At 49.8% G+C, this 18,304-nt stretch overlaps 8 protein-coding genes across 8 annotated transcripts; 3 read left to right on the top strand and 5 right to left on the bottom strand.

The window, feature by feature from the left end:
• Positions 1 to 520: 520 nt before the first annotated feature.
• Positions 521 to 2,813, top strand: N7520_010756 (putative AMP-binding enzyme; the record flags this gene model as incomplete). Its single annotated transcript, XM_057144689.1, has 4 exons — positions 521 to 691; positions 754 to 1,009; positions 1,060 to 2,650; positions 2,708 to 2,813. The coding sequence occupies 4 exons, from the start codon at positions 521 to 523 to the stop codon at positions 2,811 to 2,813; spliced, it is 2,124 nt and encodes a 707-aa protein (XP_056990443.1).
• Positions 2,814 to 4,190: 1,377 nt separating this feature from the next.
• On the top strand, positions 4,191 to 6,440 carry N7520_010757 (uncharacterized protein; the record flags this gene model as incomplete). The annotated part of the gene is made up of 3 exons (XM_057144690.1): positions 4,191 to 4,866; positions 4,935 to 5,387; positions 5,443 to 6,440. 3 exons carry the CDS (start codon positions 4,191 to 4,193, stop codon positions 6,438 to 6,440), a joined length of 2,127 nt encoding a protein of 708 aa, XP_056990444.1.
• Positions 6,441 to 6,772: 332 nt separating this feature from the next.
• N7520_010758 (putative quinol monooxygenase) lies at positions 6,773 to 7,145 on the bottom strand (the record flags this gene model as incomplete). Its single annotated transcript, XM_057144691.1, has 2 exons — positions 6,773 to 7,059; positions 7,124 to 7,145. The coding sequence occupies 2 exons, from the start codon at positions 7,143 to 7,145 to the stop codon at positions 6,773 to 6,775; spliced, it is 309 nt and encodes a 102-aa protein (XP_056990445.1).
• A 411-nt stretch (positions 7,146 to 7,556) lies between these two features.
• Positions 7,557 to 9,734, bottom strand: hsp90 (chaperone Hsp90; the record flags this gene model as incomplete). The annotated part of the gene is made up of 2 exons (XM_057144692.1): positions 7,557 to 9,410; positions 9,477 to 9,734. The coding sequence occupies 2 exons, from the start codon at positions 9,732 to 9,734 to the stop codon at positions 7,557 to 7,559; spliced, it is 2,112 nt and encodes a 703-aa protein (XP_056990446.1).
• Positions 9,735 to 11,000: 1,266 nt separating this feature from the next.
• On the bottom strand, positions 11,001 to 12,653 carry N7520_010760 (NTF2 and RRM domain protein; the record flags this gene model as incomplete). Its single annotated transcript, XM_057144693.1, has 3 exons — positions 11,001 to 11,291; positions 11,348 to 12,268; positions 12,333 to 12,653. The coding sequence occupies 3 exons, from the start codon at positions 12,651 to 12,653 to the stop codon at positions 11,001 to 11,003; spliced, it is 1,533 nt and encodes a 510-aa protein (XP_056990447.1).
• Positions 12,654 to 13,833: 1,180 nt separating this feature from the next.
• On the bottom strand, positions 13,834 to 14,309 carry N7520_010761 (uncharacterized protein; the record flags this gene model as incomplete). The annotated part of the gene is made up of 2 exons (XM_057144694.1): positions 13,834 to 14,148; positions 14,259 to 14,309. 2 exons carry the CDS (start codon positions 14,307 to 14,309, stop codon positions 13,834 to 13,836), a joined length of 366 nt encoding a protein of 121 aa, XP_056990448.1.
• A 960-nt stretch (positions 14,310 to 15,269) lies between these two features.
• On the top strand, positions 15,270 to 16,973 carry N7520_010762 (uncharacterized protein; the record flags this gene model as incomplete). Its single annotated transcript, XM_057144695.1, has 4 exons — positions 15,270 to 15,332; positions 15,407 to 15,437; positions 15,502 to 15,643; positions 15,713 to 16,973. The coding sequence occupies 4 exons, from the start codon at positions 15,270 to 15,272 to the stop codon at positions 16,971 to 16,973; spliced, it is 1,497 nt and encodes a 498-aa protein (XP_056990449.1).
• A 42-nt stretch (positions 16,974 to 17,015) lies between these two features.
• On the bottom strand, positions 17,016 to 17,770 carry N7520_010763 (PMF1/NNF1 family protein; the record flags this gene model as incomplete). The annotated part of the gene is made up of 2 exons (XM_057144696.1): positions 17,016 to 17,310; positions 17,373 to 17,770. The coding sequence occupies 2 exons, from the start codon at positions 17,768 to 17,770 to the stop codon at positions 17,016 to 17,018; spliced, it is 693 nt and encodes a 230-aa protein (XP_056990450.1).
• Positions 17,771 to 18,304: the final 534 nt, after the last annotated feature.

The raw sequence follows: 18,304 nt of genomic DNA on the forward strand, positions 1-18,304 counted from the left end.
TGCATATATACATACAATCCGAGTGTCTCGGAGATCAAGATTTGATCCCATGTGAAACTGGAACTGCATGTGCAATATGAATGACATCGGCCTTGCATAAGGTTTGTGCAGGGGTGGCAACACTAGCGTGGGTACTTATGAATATAAGGGGTTTATGACTATGAAGGATGTACCCGCACCCCCAATCCTGGAAGCCGAGGTTGATTAGTAGGGGTCCACTTTATAGCACGAGATAACCCAAATTACCCAAAGTTGTCACTTTCTCCGGATTACTTTTCTCTTTGAACTCCGCTCTCCCCCCTTCTTTTCTCTCCCCACACTTTTGTCCCTATTCTACCTTTAGATCCAAGGGACTTTAATCTGGGAGCTTGTTCCATTTTTTATCTTCTTATCCTTCTTTCCCTTCGAAACATCGCTCAAGTTGATCTCCAGAAGGTAAGTACTTGCTTTCCCCAGGTTGCCGCATCTTCCGGGTGATAGTGCTCTGACAGTCAAGTGCAACTCTACCAGACAGACCATCATGTTCTTCTCCCAACCCGCTCACCTCGCCAAGGCCGAGGAGCTCAAACAAGAGCCTCCCAATGGCAAACCCTACTGTGTACCCATTCCCGGATCCGAACAGCCTGGCCGCAGCCCAGTATATCGCGCATGGAACTCGCAGAAGGAGTTATTGAAGACGCTGGATCCTCAGGTACATAACTGTTCCAGCTATGGAAAAATACAATTCAGATCATTAACGTTATTTGTCGCCAGGTCTTGACCGCCCATGAAATGTTCGAATCAACGGCCAACCGGCAACCCAAGAATCACTGCCTCGGTTGGCGACCGTTTAACCCCACGACCAAGACTTTCGATCCATACCAATGGCTCACATACGAGACTGTGCAGAAGCGACGTGCAGCATTCGGTGCTGGTCTGGTGGAGTTGCATGTCAAACATGATTGTCACCGCCCCGGTCAATATGGTATCGGTCTTTGGTGCCAAAACCGACCTGAATGGCAGATCACCGGTACGTTCATACTCGATTTCAAATCTTGCCAGAGACTAATCAGTTGTCAGACCTGGCTTGCATGTCCCAGAGCCTCTTCTCTGTCTCCATCTATGATGTCTTGGCCGCGGATGCTACCGAATATATTATTAACCACGCTGAGCTGAACTGTGTCGTCACCTCTCTTCCGCACATTCCCACCCTTCTCAAGCTCAAGTCCGTTCTGCCTAATCTCAAGATGATTGTCAGTTTGGATCCTCTTGATGGTGGTGAGCAGGATGGTCACTCAAAGCGCGCATTGCTAGAGTCTATGGCCGCCGACCAGGATCTTACCATCTACACAATGGACCAGGTTGAGGCTTTGGGTGAAGCCTCGAAGCGTGGATACAACGCCCCTTCCCCCTCGGACGCTGTCACCATTAATTACACCTCTGGCACCACTGGACCACCCAAGGGTGTTGTTCTGACCCACGAAAACGCTGTGGCTGCTACCTCTGCCGGTCTCATCACCATTGGCCAGGCTCGAGGTGACACCATGTGCTCTTACCTTCCGCTAGCTCATATCTATGCGCGTCTAGCGGAGCACACGGCCTTCTGGGGTGGTGCCCGAATTGGTTACTTCCATGGTAACATCGTGGAGCTGGTTGATGACCTGAAGCTGTTGAAGCCCACTGGCTTCATGTCCGTTCCTCGTCTCTACAATCGTTTCGGTACTGCAATTCGGGCTGCTACCGTGGAGGCGCCGGGCTTCAAGGGTGCTCTTTCCAGGCACATCGTTGCCGTTAAGACCGCCAACCTCAAAAATCCAGATAAATCCAAGGCTACATTCCGACACGCGCTGTATGACCGAATTTGGGCTAAGAAGGTTGCTGCAGCTCTTGGGCTGGAGCGGACTAAGTACATGGTGTCAGGCTCGGCGCCCTTAGACCCCACGTTGCATGACTTCCTGCGTATCGCGACCGGTACCCCTGTCATTCAAGGCTATGGATTGACCGAGTCTTATGCTTGCAGTACTGCGCAGTCGGATGAAGATGTGACCTCTGGTAACTGTGGTCGTCTGGCTCCATGCGTTGAGGCATGTCTACTCTCTCTTCCGGACATGGAGTACTCGGTGGAGGATAAGCCCTTCCCTCGCGGAGAGCTGCTTTTGCGTGGCCACAGCATGTTCAAGGAATACTTCAAGAACCCCGAGGAAACCTCCAAGGCGGTGACTGAGGATGGCTGGTTCCGCACTGGCGATGTGTGCACGTTGGATGCGATGGGCCGCTTCGTCATCATTGACCGTCGCAAGAACGTGCTCAAGCTAGCTCAGGGTGAATACATCTCTCCTGAGCGGCTGGAGGGTCTCGTGCTTTCGGAGCTCGGTTACCTCGCTCAGGGCTACATCCACGGCGACAGCATGCAGACCTTCCTTGTTGGAATTTTCGGTATTGCACCTGACTTGTTCGCTCCGTTCGCTAGCAAGGTCCTCGGCCGAAAAATCGAAGGCACAGATCAGGAAGCGATCAAGGCTGCCCTGGAAGACGACAAGATCCGCCGTGCTGTGATCCGGGATCTTGAACGCGTGGCTAAGCAGCACAAGTTGGCTGGCTACGAGCGGGTCCGCAACGTTTCTCTGAAGCTGGAGCCCTTCACTGTGGAAAACAACCTGCTAACTCCCACGTAAGTTTCCTGTCTATTGTTATTCGCTTGATGTTAATTCTTACTAACTGGAAACAGGCTCAAATTGAAGCGTCCTCCTGCCGTCAAGGTCTATCGTGGACTCTTGGATCAGCTCTATGCTCAGGCGCTTGAGGAGCAGTCTGCACCTCGAGCCAAGCTGTAATTTGCAGTTTTCATTGCTTGTCGGGCTCCTGATCGCGATGTCATGGTTGAAACTGATTGGCCTAAATAGTCTGGTCGGGAATTGTAAATATTCAGCATTGGCCCTGAAAGCCAGGTGTATTTTAGTATATTGAGCTATAGGAATGAAAATATTTCTATCAACAGAGCCTAGTAGGATTTCCCGGATTTCGAAAAGGGTGGTAGATGTCAACTGTATTCGACTACTTGGACGAGAAAAAAAAAAAGGGAGTGGTAGTCCGTCATTGGACATCAGAAAGATGAAAGCAAAAAGAAATGATAAGAGTGGGATTTGAACCCACGCCTACAAACGTAGACCAGGAAATGATGTCAAGGTGGACCTTAACCTGGCGCCTTAGACCAACTCGGCCATCTTACCATTTGATAGAGGAAGACGACATCTTTGGCTATATGTCCAAGAAAATGAGTGCGCTGGGAATATAACTTTCAAGTCTCATTTTTTGTACAACTCACTTGAACACCACCAGTAATATACGGATTTTATTTAAGTACAACTATTTACTGATTATAAGCCTACCCCCGTGCACCATATATTATCAAGGACACTGCGGGCGGGGGGGGGGGGGGTCTCTCGACATTTGGGCTGCAACATGCACATATACCCAACGAGGTACGTGAAATATATTTGTCTACTAGATCCAGTGACTGGATCGGTACAGGTAGGGGTGTATATTTTGTTTTAACTCGTCATGTCTAGTACTACATGCGGCAGAGACATAATAAAATCGCTTAGTCGGATTAGAAAAATAATAATGGGAACAAGAGCACTTGAGGATAGTCTCATTCAACTGTTGGGATAAATAGCATGTTAAAAAGACCCAAAAAATATGACAAGAGTGGGATTTGAACCCACGCCCCGAAAACGAGATACGGAAATCTGGATCAGGTGAACCTGAACCGTACGCCTTGGACCAACTCGGCCATCTTGCCAGTCGATATCAATTGATACAAATTTTGGCTTTATGACTCGAGAACATAATAGCATGTTACCTGCACGTTATCGCTATACTCCACTTTAGTATACGGACTTCATAAATTAGTGACCTCCAAACCGTGGACTATTTAATTCGTTCTACCAGCTCATCATGTATTATATATATTAGATAATATTCTACCAATTCAACAAATCAGTCTATTACATGAATATACAGTGAACCTGATCATTCTATGATTTACTAGCAGATTACCTACTTGGGGATTGTTATCATCCCCGCCTTGACCGCGTGATGTGGCTTACATACGCATCATGACATGCCCCCCCGCGATTTATCTAAATCGAATCGTATCACCCCATTTACTTTCCCTTTGTTCAGAAAGTATCTTCTCCTATGTTTCCACAATGCGACCTATCCCCGACTTGCCATCATTCTCTCGCAAATCCTCCTTTGACCCTCCCTCCCCATCCCTCGATCCCCGCAATAACACCCCCGCAACCTTCTTCCTATCTCATAGTCCGCATGACTCCGGGGTAGAGTCGGATCCTACTCCGGAGGGACCTGCAGCTTCCAAGGAGAGCATGTACGGAGTACAGAGCCTGGGCGAAACACTATACCGGTCGGACCTGGCTGCAAGCGCATGCGGCCACCCGGACAACCAGGCCTCAAGCAAGCAGGAGGCCGATGATATGGAAGAGTCAAAGAATACGCGACGACGCTCAACCTTGAGGCCCTTTGTTTCTGCGACGCGGGAATCGTCGACGCGACCATCTCTTGCTGATCCATCATCTCGTCCGTTAACCCCACTTCACCCCGATGAGCCGTCTTCACTGCCCAGTAGCCCCAAGTCAATCTCCAGCCAGTCTCTCCGACCCCTCGACGACATTTCTATCACAGATGAAATCAGAAGTCAGATACTCGAGTCGGACGAGGAGGACGGACCGGGGTTCTCACCCCGCCTGGGGCCTCATGGCGCGTCGCAACTTATTATGCCAAGTATCAGGATGCCCAGTCGCCGGCCCTTCACAGAGAGGGGAAAGGCCATGGGCCGCTTCAAAATACTTCTAGCTGGTGCACCAGGTACATTGCGGAGAACCCTACGTCCATCTGTGACTATACATGTCTCTGTACTAACAAGGCGTTGATAGGCTCCGGTAAAACATCCCTGATCAAGTCTATCGTTCAAACCTGTGAAGATATCGTACACGTTGATTCGCTTCCTTCGGTGGATTCTTCTTTGGAGAGGCGCCGGACCTCTCGTCCCCACTTTGGTTCAGTCCCCACTCGCGGGGCCGCTATCACCGAGATCTACGCTAGTACCAAGCCTTATCCCTCCTGGTGGTCAGACCTCGAGGACTCGCGTGTGCTGCGGCGGCGAAAGAGTATCGGAGAAATTGTACTAGAGCGCAATATATGCTTTGTTGACACGCCCGCAACATCGCTGAGTCGGGCGGGTCAAACCGACGCGGTTCTACAATACATGCGACAGCAACTCCAGCGCGCAACAACAGCTCTCACCGTTCCTGGAATTGATTTCCAGAATCTGCTTGCAGGCAACGGGGGCTCCCAGGTGGATGCTATCCTATATTTAATATCAAATGGTATGTACCTAGTCAACTCACCATATGGAATAAATCGACACTAAAAGCCGAATAGATACCCTGACGACTGACGTGCAGTGTATCCGCAAGCTCTGCGAGCTGAGCAATATCATACCGGTTGTGGCAAAGGCGGATACCCTATCCCCCGAGGATGTCACATCTCTGAAGTCTCAATTCTGCCAGCAGGCACAGGATGCCGGGATCAAGCCCTTTATGTTTGGTGACTTGCCACCCGGAGGACTCGATGGATTGGAGCCTCAGCCACCCTATACTGTGTCATCGGAGAAGACAGTCGACATGGAAATCATGGATGCTAGCACGCTCATGAGTCCTGATTATGTCCAGCCGCTTAGTTCATCTGAACTCGACACCTTGGTGCAAAAGATGTTTGACCGAGATAACCTCGCCTGGATGCGGCACTCGGCTGCCAAAAAGTTAATGCAACGACGTAGCGACTTTCCTCCTACCCCACCAACCACAACACCCCTTCATAATGCTCTCTCCGGTACTACTACAGGGTGGCGTGCGGCTTCAGGCTCATCCATGGCTACATCGATTTCACTTGGCGAGTCGGAACCAAGTTATACCATGGCACGGATTGCTGACTACACGAGACATGAGGAGAGCATGGCCCAGGTTAGGCTAGCACGCTGGGCAACAGACTTACATCGAAGTCTGCAAAATGAACGTGACCGATACGCATCACTGGCCAGGGGTGATCGTGCTATTTGGCTCACTGAAAGACTGAGTGAGTGCGTTGTGGATGGTACGCTCGTGCCTTTTTCGAAAACCCCGGGTTTCTGCGGACTTCAAATCCCCACCCACGAAAAGGGGTCCGCATACCGCGTTGCTAGTTTGAATACTCATGACCCTCTGGGTGTGGTCGGCTGGATTGATGATCTCGGACGACACGGCTGGGCAATAATGCAAGTCATCGGCGGTGTTGGAGTTGTTGGTGGACTGGCCTTCTGGCTTGCTCGCGCATGGGGACTTCCATCACGTACTCTATCTGAGTTACAAGTGGGATACTGGTTTGGGAGCGTAGAGCGATGAAATTATACCCGATGAGTCTGATGATGACCGAAAATGGGTTATGAAGATGAGGATATGAACGAGCAAGAAGAGTCAAGTTGGCATGGACTCATGCATATCAGGATAAAAGAAGATATTTTGCTAGCAGGCTGGCGTTTCCTTTCCCGGTGATCTCTTCCCATCCCTTGCGTTGTCGGGCATCTCAACGCTATATTCTTCCTTTTACATTTCTTGCCCTTGACATGCCCCAGCATGAGAGGAGCTAGAAATCATTAGCTAGGTTTAATGACACCCAGTATTCACACAAAATTCATGCTTCATATTATCAAAGTATCTCCACTAATATGCACAGTCTAAGAAGAAGGTTCAACTAATTCCTCAAAACGTCTCAAATCCATATCCTTCTCCAACAATGGAATCACGTAAGGGTCGAAAGTCTTCCAGTAGGGGTTGTTCAGATGATACTGCTGCGACGACTCCTGAACGTAGCGCTCAACAATAGTGAAGTCTTGCTTGTCATGCACAGACTGCATCACAAACCAGGAGAGAGTCTCCTTATCCTTTGAGTAAACGGCCGAGGCCTCGAGGAGCTTAGCGTGCAGCTTGGAGATGGACTCCTCATCTGCCTTGGCGCGCATGTCTAGGGATTCGTTAAAAAATTTCTCTAAAAGGAGCAGAACTCGGGTTGAGATTTCTGTACATACGGACAACAATTGTGTAGACCATTTTGTGGGAAGATGTGTGTATTGTTCAATTTACCCCTCGAGCGGGGCAGAACTACCTTTGTATCTGCATGCCCAGAAATTGCGTCGGTGAGTGTTCAGGTGGGTTTGGTGGAGTACAAAATCACCGAGGAAGGTCCCGAGATGATCCCGATGTTGTGGAGCGTAAGATACTATTCAAGTAGAAGATTTTGGATGTATTACGATATATATAAATGTGTATTTTGTTAGGGATATACCAGGATGTTATCGATTCTATAGCAAGTACATACATACACTAGGAAGATGGAAAAGTAAATAATTCAGCTTCAATTGTAAAAGAAAAGGTTTAAAAAAAAACATCAAGGGTCGTATCCCGTTTCCCATTTCCCATAAGAACTTTGATTTAAGCAAAAATAAGTGAAGGCGAAGACATTTAGTCAACCTCCTCCATGGCGCTCTCGCCAGTGGCCTCGGCCGGGGCAGCGGCCTCGGTGGCAGTCTCATCAACAGTCTCAACATCCTCATCGATGTTCAGGCCAAGAGAAACGAGCTTGTGAATACGCTCAGCGAAGCTGGCAGGCTCCTCAATGGTGAAGCCAGAGACCAGCAGGGAGGTCTCGAAGAGCAACTGGGTGATGGACTTGACGGTACGGTCGTTCTCGCCGTTGGCCTCAACCTTGTTCTTGAGCTCCTTGATGATGGAAGACTTGGGAGAGATCTCGAAGGTCTTCTTGGAGGACATGTAAGAAGACATGGAGGTGTCACGGAGGGCCTGGGCCTTCATGATACGCTCCATGTTGGCGGACCAACCGAACTGGCCGGTACGGATGGCACAGGGAGCGCCCATCAGCTTGTGGGAGACAACAACCTTCTCGACCTTCTCGCCGAGGATGTTCTTGAGGGCCTTGGCAAGCTCCTCGAACTCCTTCTCCTCCTTCTCACGCTCAGCCTTCTCCTCCTCGGTCTCCTCGAGCTCGAAGTCCTTGGTAATGTCAACCAGCTTCTTGCCGTCGAACTCCTTCAGCTGAGTGAAGGCGTACTCGTCAATGGGGTCAACCAGGAACAGGACCTCGAAGTTCTTCTGCTTAAGAGTGTCCAGGAAGGGAGACTGGGCAACGGCCTTGATGGACTCGCCGGTGATGTAGTACATGTTCTTCTGGTGCTCGGGCATGCGAGTAACGTAGTCGGCGAGGGAGGTGACATCGTCACCGGTCTTGGTGGACTGGTAGCGGAGCAGCTTGGCCAGGGTGCCACGGTTCTGGGCATCCTCGTGGACACCGAGCTTGATGTTCTTGCTGAAGGCAGCGTAGAACTTGTCGAACTGCTCACGGTCCTCGGAGATCTCGGTGAAGAGCTCAAGAGCCTTCTTGACGATGTTCTTCTTGATGACCTTCATGATCTTGTTCTGCTGGAGGGTCTCACGGGACAGGTTGAGGGGCAGGTCCTCGGAGTCAACGACACCCTTGATGAAGCCCATCCACTCGGGAATGAGGTCGGTGGCATCGTCAGTGATGAAGACACGGCGAACGTACAGCTTGATGTTGTTCTTGGTCTTCTTGGTCTCGAACAGGTCGAAGGGAGCGCGCTTGGGGACGAAGAGGATGGCACGGAACTCAAGCTGACCCTCAACGGAGAAGTGCTTGACACCGAGGTGGTCCTCCCAGTCGTTGGAAAGGGACTTGTAGAAGGAGGCGTACTCCTCAGTGGTGATGTCGGCGGGGTTGCGGGTCCAGATGGGCTTGGTCTTGTTCAGCTCCTCCTCCTCAATCTTGGACTCCTTGACGGTCTTGGTCTTCTTCTTCTCCTTCTTCTCCTCCTCGTCGTCATCGACCTCCTCAACCTTAGGCTTCTTGTCATCACCCTCCTCCTCCTTGGACTCCTCAGCCTCCTCATCGGGGACCTCAGTCTCGGTCTCCTTCAGGACGTGGAGGTAGATGGGGTAGGAGATGAACTCGGAGTGCTTGCGGACAACCTCCTTGATGCGGCTCTCGTTAAGGTAGTCCAGCTGCTCATCCTTCAGGTGGAGGATGATCTTGGAACCACGGCCAAGGGGCTCACCCTCAGTGTCCTGGGTCAGGGTGAAAGTACCACCAGCGGCGGACTCCCAGACGTACTGCTCGTCATCGTTGTGCTTGGAGACGAAGGTAACGCGGTCAGCGACCAGGTAGGCGGAGTAGAAACCAACACCGAACTGGCCAATCATGGAGATATCGGCACCAGCGGACAGGGCCTCCATGAACTGCTTGGTACCGGAGCGAGCGATCGTACCAAGGTTGTTGATAAGATCCTATATCAAGAATTAGCAAATTGGAATTCCTTCTTCTTTCAATTGCTTCGTTGGATGGTTACTCACAGCCTTGGTCATACCGATACCGGTATCACGGATGGTGAGGGTCTTGTTCACCAAGTCGGGGATGATGTCGATGCGCAGGTCCTTGCACGAGTCAAGCTTAGAGGGGTCGGAGAGGGACTCATAGCGGATCTTGTCCAAAGCATCGGAGGCGTTGGAGATAAGCTCACGCAGGAAGATCTCCTTGTTGGAGTAGACAGTGTTAATAATCAGCGATAGCAGCTGAGAAATCTCAGCCTGGAACTCGAATGTCTCAGGCATGGTGGCGGTGTGGGAGGGAGAATTCTGTATAAGGAAAGAGAGTTAGAGAGAAAGACGGAGGGATGAAGAAACGGAAGAGATGAAGAGAATAAGAGAAGGTGAAGAAAAGAAGAATTGGTAAAGTGGCGAAAGGTGGAAAAGACTTGGGAAAGACTCCCAAGGTACAAAGTCTGGTTGTTTGGGGGTATTGGTTTTTCTTTTCTTTTCTCTTGAAAAGCTGATAAGGCGGGGAAATCGGCAGTAACAGGGAGAGATTGAAGGGACGATGAATGAGGAAGATGAAGAACCTACCAATTAAATAGAAGTGAAACTGCCACAAACCAAGCAGAGATGATGGAGAGAGAGAAAGAAGGAATTGGGAAGCCTTTTGAGTCTTTGACCCAGGAAATCTCTGGTGGGTTTCCACGATGATCCAGGAACTTCCACCACTCGGTCGGTCAGGCAACTGGTAGTTCTAGATTCTTCTGGCCTGTAAAAGTTGACCTTTTTGTTTTTTTATAGGTCAGTTTTAATTATTGGTTACTATCTCTTTTTACATATGCATAAAGCTCCCCTTTAACCCCTTGGTTGTCATAAAATCTAACGAGTTCTATAAGAATCTATGGGCGTCTTGGTCCCGGGGAGAGCTTGAGGTTGATGCCTGAGGCTGGCATATCTAGAACCTTCTTTATACATCAACAGTCATGATATACAATGTACAGATATACAGAGTACCTAGGTATTCCCTAGGCAGTACAGTAATTACTAGGTTAATTTGAATTCATATATCTTATACTCTATATCCTGCAAGAATCCCGCCTTTTTTGCTTCATTTACATCTCAGTCATCATGGTCCCTAGAGCAAAAGATACAGTAAATCGGAACTGGGAAATAAGGCACAAAAAACAGAATGGGACCAGATGGCGCAACACTTCAAAACCCGGGAGCTTGCTATGCGAGATAAAAATATGCGATAAGAGTAAGTCAAATGGTCACAACAACCAGACCAGACCAATAAAGAAGAAGAAGGGAAGTAGAAAAAAACCAGTAAATGACCAAAGGAAAAGGCAAAAAACACAATGCCCAGAGAGAGGGAAGGAAAGAGAGACAACTTTTCCAGCCAACCCGGACCCAACCGCTAATATGCACTGTGACAGGAAAGAAAGGGGAGGGGAGGGGACGTCACATAACACATGTCATAAGGAAAAGAGGGATACCCAAGAACCAAAAAAGAAAATCAAAATCGGGGTAATACAGATCCTGAGATCATCAAGGGCATGCAAAGATTTAGGCGGCCTGGGTCTGGCTGCGGCCCTTGTTGGCAGCCACATTGCCACCACGGCCACGAGGAGCAAAGCCACCACGGCCCTCACGCTGGAAACCACCGCGGCCCTGGCTGTCAGTACGCCCACCACGACCACGAGCACCACCACGGCCTGCGAAACCATTACCACCAAAGGCGTTGCCTCGAGGACGGCGCTCCTCAATGAGGATCTGCTCGCCGCTGACCTGGTGAGGGTTGGCAGCCACGGCAGCAGCATAGCCGGAAGGCTCAGCAAACTCAACGAAAGCGCAGTTCTATAGAAAGGGATTAGCATAGAATTCTGGGAAATATGTTACGGGACTGAACAAACCTTGGGACGGTTGATATCGAAGAACTTCAGCTTGCCAAAGCGAGACAAAGTCTGCTTAAGCAGAGCAAAGTCGACCTTCTCAGTGACATTCTTCATGTAACCCAAGACGATCTGCTCATCAGCACGGGACTGAGTCTTCTTGTGCTCAGCGCCGGCGGTCTGCCAGCCAGCAGCGTCACCGGAGGGAGCGTCCTGGGAGCGGGGCTCAGCGGCGGGGGTGGCGGCAGCGGTGACAGCAGGAGCAGCAGCGGGCTGGGGAGTGGCGGCAGGGGCAGCAGCCTTGGGAGTAGCAGCCGGGATAGCAGGGACAACCGGAACAGCGCCCAGCTTGGAAGAAGAAGCGATGCTAGCCCAGCTCTTAGGGATGGCAGGGATAGGAGCAGACTCCTTCTCAGCGGGGGCCTCCTTCTGCACGGGGGCAGGAGAGGGCTCCGGGGTGACAGGCTTCTCTTCGCTGACAACCTCAGCCTCAACGGCGGGAACAGGAGTCTCCTCGACGTCCTCCTTAGCAGGGGTGCCATTGGTCTGGGGAACGGCCTCTTCGGTCTGCTCAACGACACCGTTGGTCTCATTCTCAAGCTTCTCGTCAACCTTGGAGGCAGCAACGTCATCGGTGACCTGAGCCTCAGGGGTAGAGACAGGCTCGGGGATCTCGGTGGTCTCGGGAACCGGAGCAACGGCTTCCTCCACCAACTCCTCCTCGTCAACCAGGTAGCGGAAAATATCATTGAGCACATAGTAGCCGCTGGGCTGCTCGGCAAGCACAAAGGTCTGCGCAAACTTGCGGGAAGGCTCGGACTTGTTGGAGATCTCACCAATGACCGCAACCAGGATGTTCTCGAAAGAGGCCTGGGAGTCAACGTTTAGGACGCGCACCTTACAGTCCTGGAAATCGAGCTGCTTAATCTTCTCATTGATATCCTAGAACAAAACAAGATTAATATGATATTGACTCTCAGGATAAGGTAATAAGCCCAAAGCTCACCTTGGTGCCAACGGCAACGGGGACCGACTCGGCCTCGGTACCAAAGACAAGCTGAGATCGCCGAGAGTAGAACAGGGGCAGCTTTTCGGGGTTGCGGCTCATGGTGGTGTAGTACTGCTCAACGAAGAACCAGCCCACCTCATCCTTGGTGATCTCATTCTTCTGCTGTTCGGTGGGAGTGGCGGTCGTAGGAGTAGAGGACTGGGCGGGCTGGAAGTTGGCCGCGGTATTCATGGTAGCGTGGGCGGGGTTAAAAGTCTCCGGGTACCCGTGCTGAGCAGGGTAGTTACCGTTGACAGGAACCTGGGTCATATCGGCCATGATGCTGGAGGGGTTTGGATCTTGGAAAAGAGATCGAAAATTATAAAAGTAACCGAGTGGTCGAAAGATATAGTGATATCACCGAAAAAGACGTTGGATGGACCTCTACAACAAGTCAAGCTGTGTGAGATCTAGAAGAACCTTTTTTTGCCGCTCGCTTCACTGGGAGCCTGGTCAGTACTTATATCTCCCACAATGCGTTGGCCTCGGTTTGCGGCTGACTCACAAATGCGAAAAGGACGAGGCAAAAAAGTAATCAATTGAATGAATAGATCGAAGACAAGTAAAGAACCGAAGAAAACGGAAGCAAATGGTGAATCCTCGGATTGAGATGCGGAGTGTTCGGGGAAGTATAGCTGATGGGAATCCACGGGAAAGATTCTGCGACTGAAGGGTTCACGAGGGAGGGATGACTAGGAAGAAATGAGGAGAAGAGATGTGAAGAGATGATCGAGTATACACGGAGGATGAAGGGGAGGAAGTGGAAGAGGAATCGAAAATGAGATGAAGTTCTGAGGGGGAAATTCGCCTTCGAAGAAAAAGCGACTTCACTCAATTGCGACTCCGTGCGGGTTTCGGTGGGCTTGGCATACATTCACCGCCCGGCAGAACATGGTCTTCTTTAAACTTCGAAACTCTATAGTCAACTGGAATTCGTCAAGTAACTAAGGTCAAATGGGAAATGACTATCTAAAAATCATATGAAGATGGCCAATTTCTATTATTAATCCTGGTGGAGCAAGCCTGAATCGATTTCACTCACGATTCCTACAGCAAGTATGCGTCAATGCTTAGATATTCGGTACCTAGTTGAGCCGAGATGTTCGATGTGGGCTTTTTCATGTATGTATATAGGCGAAGAGTTCAGACATGAGTAGTGGAAATTATTCAAGTCCAGGGAACATATACTAGAGATGAAAGAGGGTTATATTGGAATCATTAAGATCAACGCCGTGGAAACCAAGAAAAGAAGGAAGGGGGTATGAAAAAAGAACATGAGGGAGAAGCAATCCAAAAGTAATAAAAAAGTAACAAGTGAAAACGATCGGAGAGTCTCGGCTAAGCAGCGCATAAATGGGTGCTCAAGAAACCACAGACATTAGAAAATGAGCCCGAACCATCCAGATACCGGCAAAATCCGGCGCAAAGAATCGAATCCCATGAAGTTCAGTAATGTTGTTTAAGCGGTGGCTTCCTCAGCAGCTTTTTCACTGAGAGGCTTGCGCATGACTGCGTCCTGACTGGTCATCCGGCGTCCGAGTGCGCGCTCCACCTTGGCCCCGAGAGCCAGCTTGTTCAAGTTGTCAGACTTTTCGGTCGTGGGCACAAAGCGTTGGGCCTGCAGGGGCTTGTTCTCTAGGCGTTCCAGGCCATCGCCGAGGTGGTGGATGTCGGCGACTCTGGGGTCTCCACTGGGGAGACTTCCAATGGTGCGTTCGGTTGGAGCGAGTGAGGGGCTTCCGCTGATGGTGGAGAATCGCTTCGAGGTACGATTCTATATATACGTGTTAGAGGTATGTTGCGCTTCTCTCAAGCCCGCGTGGTGGATGTGGCGGATGAAGAGGGGGTCTGTAAAGGGGGGAATTTTCGGGGCAAATGTCCTACCGAGTTTGTCATGATAGGCCGCTCGGAGTCAAGAGAAGTCTGGCGAGCCATTTCCACAAGTTTGAAAGATGACCTGAGATAGTTTTATCAGGGGTGTTGCGATAATGAAATGGAGGGAAAGACTGGAAATAAATAGATTAGCATAAGCGATCCTGTTCGGGTTCGGGGTCTCATTCGGCCCCAAGGACAACCCTTGCAAGGAATTAGAATTATCACATACTGACGGGGCCAAGCTCTTTGAATGTTGAAGGAGAGAGGGTCTGGAAGGAAAAGTTCTAAAGATGAGCGGGACTGAAACCAAGCCGAGCAACCCAGTTTCTGCTTGCGACTCAGACGACTCAGGAGGCGCCAAACGGCGTGAAGTGGGTCAGTCCGGCGGGGGGGGAAAGAAGAGGGAAAATAGAGAAGATCGACTTGCTAAACGGTTGACCTTTTTAGTTGGTGCAGAGATGCACAGAGAGAGAGAAAGAGGAACATGATATTAAATAAAACGATTTGATTGAAATTCATTCCCCCGTACAGAAGAACTCTGTATTAAAACCCCCCTTTACTCCCAGGGTTGTTTTAAGTATGAAAGTAACAATTTCCCTTAAAAGACTAAAATGCCTAGTGGAACTTTGCCACGTGCGGATCAGCCCAGTATCAATTTTAGAATTCCTTGTCTTTGTTAATACGTAGAATTAGATTATATATGTACTAGTATCAACCTTGCGTTGTTGCCATTGTATGTACTATTCTACAGTCTATCCTACATACATATATACATATATACATATATAAATATATATCCTTATTTTCAGTCTTAAGACTCCACAGACTCTCACATATTCAATAGTCCGTCATGTCTCTGTACTGTAAAAATGTAAAAGCGTACTCCGTCAGATGTAATTTGTAAAGGAGGGATTCCCGAAGTCTTGGCAAAGGAGCTTGCAACTCCACTCCGTCATTCGTCCGAAACTCTTCACCCCTCACAAAGACGGCTAAAATATTTGAACATTTGAACATTTGAAGATGGGCAAACCCAAGGCTCTGCTAAAGGATTTCAAACCGAAGAAAAAGGCCGCCAAGCAACAGGTATTTTTATCACCCCAATTAATCTTATAGTATCTGGTAATCCAGAAACTAAAAATAAATTTGAAAATTCATAGGCCCCAGTCACAGCTGATGACTTTCTTGCTGGTGAGGATCGGCTATGATCGACTATTTGATGTTCCATGCAACCGTACGCTAATATTAATACTAGCGGGCGTTGAATTAGAAGAGGCTGGGGAGAAATGGCGGGCGGGGGATGCCGCTAAATCCATGCGCTTCTTTATGCGCGCCATTACCAACTATGACGAGGGTCTGCAGAAACATCCAGTGGCCTTTGACCTAGCTTACAACAAGTATGTTTATCGATTCACAAGCCGAGGCTAGGATTTCATGTGGATTCTTGTTGGCTAATTCTAGTATAGAGCTCGAGTGCAATATGAAATCACACAACACCCTAAGCTGGCTGCACAGCTTCCCGCTCCTCAGGCAGAGCTCCTGCAGGTTGCATTGCAATCCCACAGGGATGCACTAAAGCTAGATCAGGATAATGCCGATGTCCTTTTCAACAGCGGACAGGTGCTGAACAGCTTGGCAGAGGTCCTTTCAGACTCCAAGCATCCTGATGAGGAGCAACTGATGCAGGCTAGCACCTATTTGCAAGAGGCGATCGAACTATTCCAGCGCTGTCTGGTCTTGCAGGAGATGAAGTACACGGAGATGCAAGAGCAGATTGAGGAAATGCAATCAATCGATCCCGAGACTGCGGCTCCTGCACCGCAGCCAGAGCAGCCTCAACACAACCAAGCAGAGTCCAACGACGACCCACAAGAGCAGTGGGCTGCAATTGTTGAACCGGTCACCAAGAATACCCTGGTAGATACAGCTGTTGCACAGATCAATACTCTAACCACTCTCTGCAATCTGCTGACATTCAACCCGGATGCCGGTGGCGTGGGGTGGGTGCAGGAGTATTCCTCGGGCCTCATTCAAACCCGACTCCCAGTCTATGTAGAAGGTTCAGATAGGCAGTATGAGGCGGGACTGGCACGGGGTAAACTCATATGTGCGATGCACGAGCTTCTCTACCGGGGTGGACATACTGATGTCCAGACGTATCGGCAAGAAGTCGGACAAGCCTTTGGGCCGGATTTAGATGTATCGAAGGACCCGGAAGGTCTCTGCAGCAAAGCCGAGGCACTGACATCGATGAACGGAGCCTTTGCGGATGTTCCACCTTACGAGCCTGAAGACCTCAAGAACTCTCTAAACATTCGCTGGCAATCACTATCGGTCGCCTTGGATGCACTGACAGCTGCATCGAAGTTGCCCAGTGCTGACAATTTACCCAAGATCCACATCGCTAGAGGAGATGTTGAAATGCACCGTTGGCGCCTAGGAACAGACCCGTGGAATCATGCCATTGCCAAGCAGAACGGGGCTATGCTTGTGCGCAATGCCCAGACCTATTACCGAGGAGCAGCCGCTCTGGCTCGCCGGGATGGAGCAGCGGAGGAAGAGCGAGACGGTTTGTACAAGGAAGCAATTGCGGCGGCTCTGGGAGGCGAAAATAGTAAGCTGGACCAGCTCAAAGCCGGAGGCCTGGAGAAATTGATAGGCGTGGCCCAGGATATGGTGGAGGACGGGTTGGTTGAGGGGACTGTGTTGAGCACCCTCATCTCATGAACCTCAAAGTATAATAAAAATATTTCGTCAGGCTTCTTGTTTTTAGATGCTTGGTTGACGGTTAATTTCCTCGTCCATCTGAACCGCATCTTGGCGAATATGGTGCTCCTGAGTGAACTGCGTAGTTGCCAACGCAGCACCTTCCACGTCCGTAACAACCGATTCAAGATGTGACAATAGCTTCTCAATTTCCAGTCTCTGCGCCTGCACGATTTGCGACAGCTCTGCGTTTTGAGCATGTGTGGACTCGAGTTTATCTTTCAGGGTAGACTGCGCTTCCTGGAGATAGGGCGTCAGATGCGCCTTGTAGAGGTCTTCAGCTCCAAGAGTGTGAGGCCTGTATCGCATCAGAATTCAGCTATAGTCAAATTCGACCAAACACTTGACAAGAGAACATACGCATTGCCTGATCGTGACCCCTCCCTGCTCTCCCCCTCATTTTCCTTCCTGATCCTCGCCTCTGCGATTAACCGATCCAATCCATTAATATGCTTCACTGCCTCCCGTTCCGCAATGATCTCTTCAAATTCCGCCTTAGCACCCTCCTCCAGTTTTGCATTCAACTGTCTCCACACACTTTCTAGGCTAGCGGGAACATGTCGGGCAGGCGTGGGGAAGCAGCTAGCAAAATTGGAATATGAGTTCGCACGAAGGGTGCGCGCCAGAGCCTGGTCAAAAACTTGAATCAGACGTGATGCGCGAGGTCCGGGGATTTGCGACTCCGGGGGAGGTGGGGGATCGGAGGCCGATGCTGCAGGTGGTTGCTGATGAGCCGAGTTTGAGCCTGACTCTGCCATGGTGATTATTTCAGGCGTGTGGGCTTGAATTAATTCGATCTGTGTAAATACACCCTCAAGGTGGCTTGAGAGGAGCGTTGTCTGGCGAGGAATTTGGGTCCTTGGGCTTTGGGATACTTGCCCACAGCGCGACGCGACAGGTCACGTGTGACCCACCTGACAATTATTGGCTCAATTTATCATGGAACAATATCAAGACATTTGAAATCCCTTGGGGGACTTCTTTCCATTCTTCTCCGATTGAATGCCATAAGTATTCAAGTAGCTACTGCAAGATTTCGAGATATACATCGAACTGAGCTAACGAGAGATTCGATTCATCTCTCGTCCATATGAATCCAGATCCTAGGACTTGTAAACTCTGCACAATGTCGGTGTACGATATCAAAAATCCGCCCAGAGAGTTTTGAATACAGGTCATGAAATAGAGACATAGATGAGACTGTTTCAAAACCCCCGTAACAGGACAACAAATCTAGAAGCGTAATTCAGACCAAAACAGAAGTCGCTCGGATGAGCAAGAGCGTATACGCT

The sequence above is a fragment of the Penicillium odoratum genome (genome assembly GCF_028828045.1).
Source record: "Penicillium odoratum strain IBT 22623 chromosome Unknown utg000008l_segment0_segment0, whole genome shotgun sequence".
In the NCBI taxonomy this organism is placed as follows: domain Eukaryota; kingdom Fungi; phylum Ascomycota; class Eurotiomycetes; order Eurotiales; family Aspergillaceae; genus Penicillium; species Penicillium odoratum.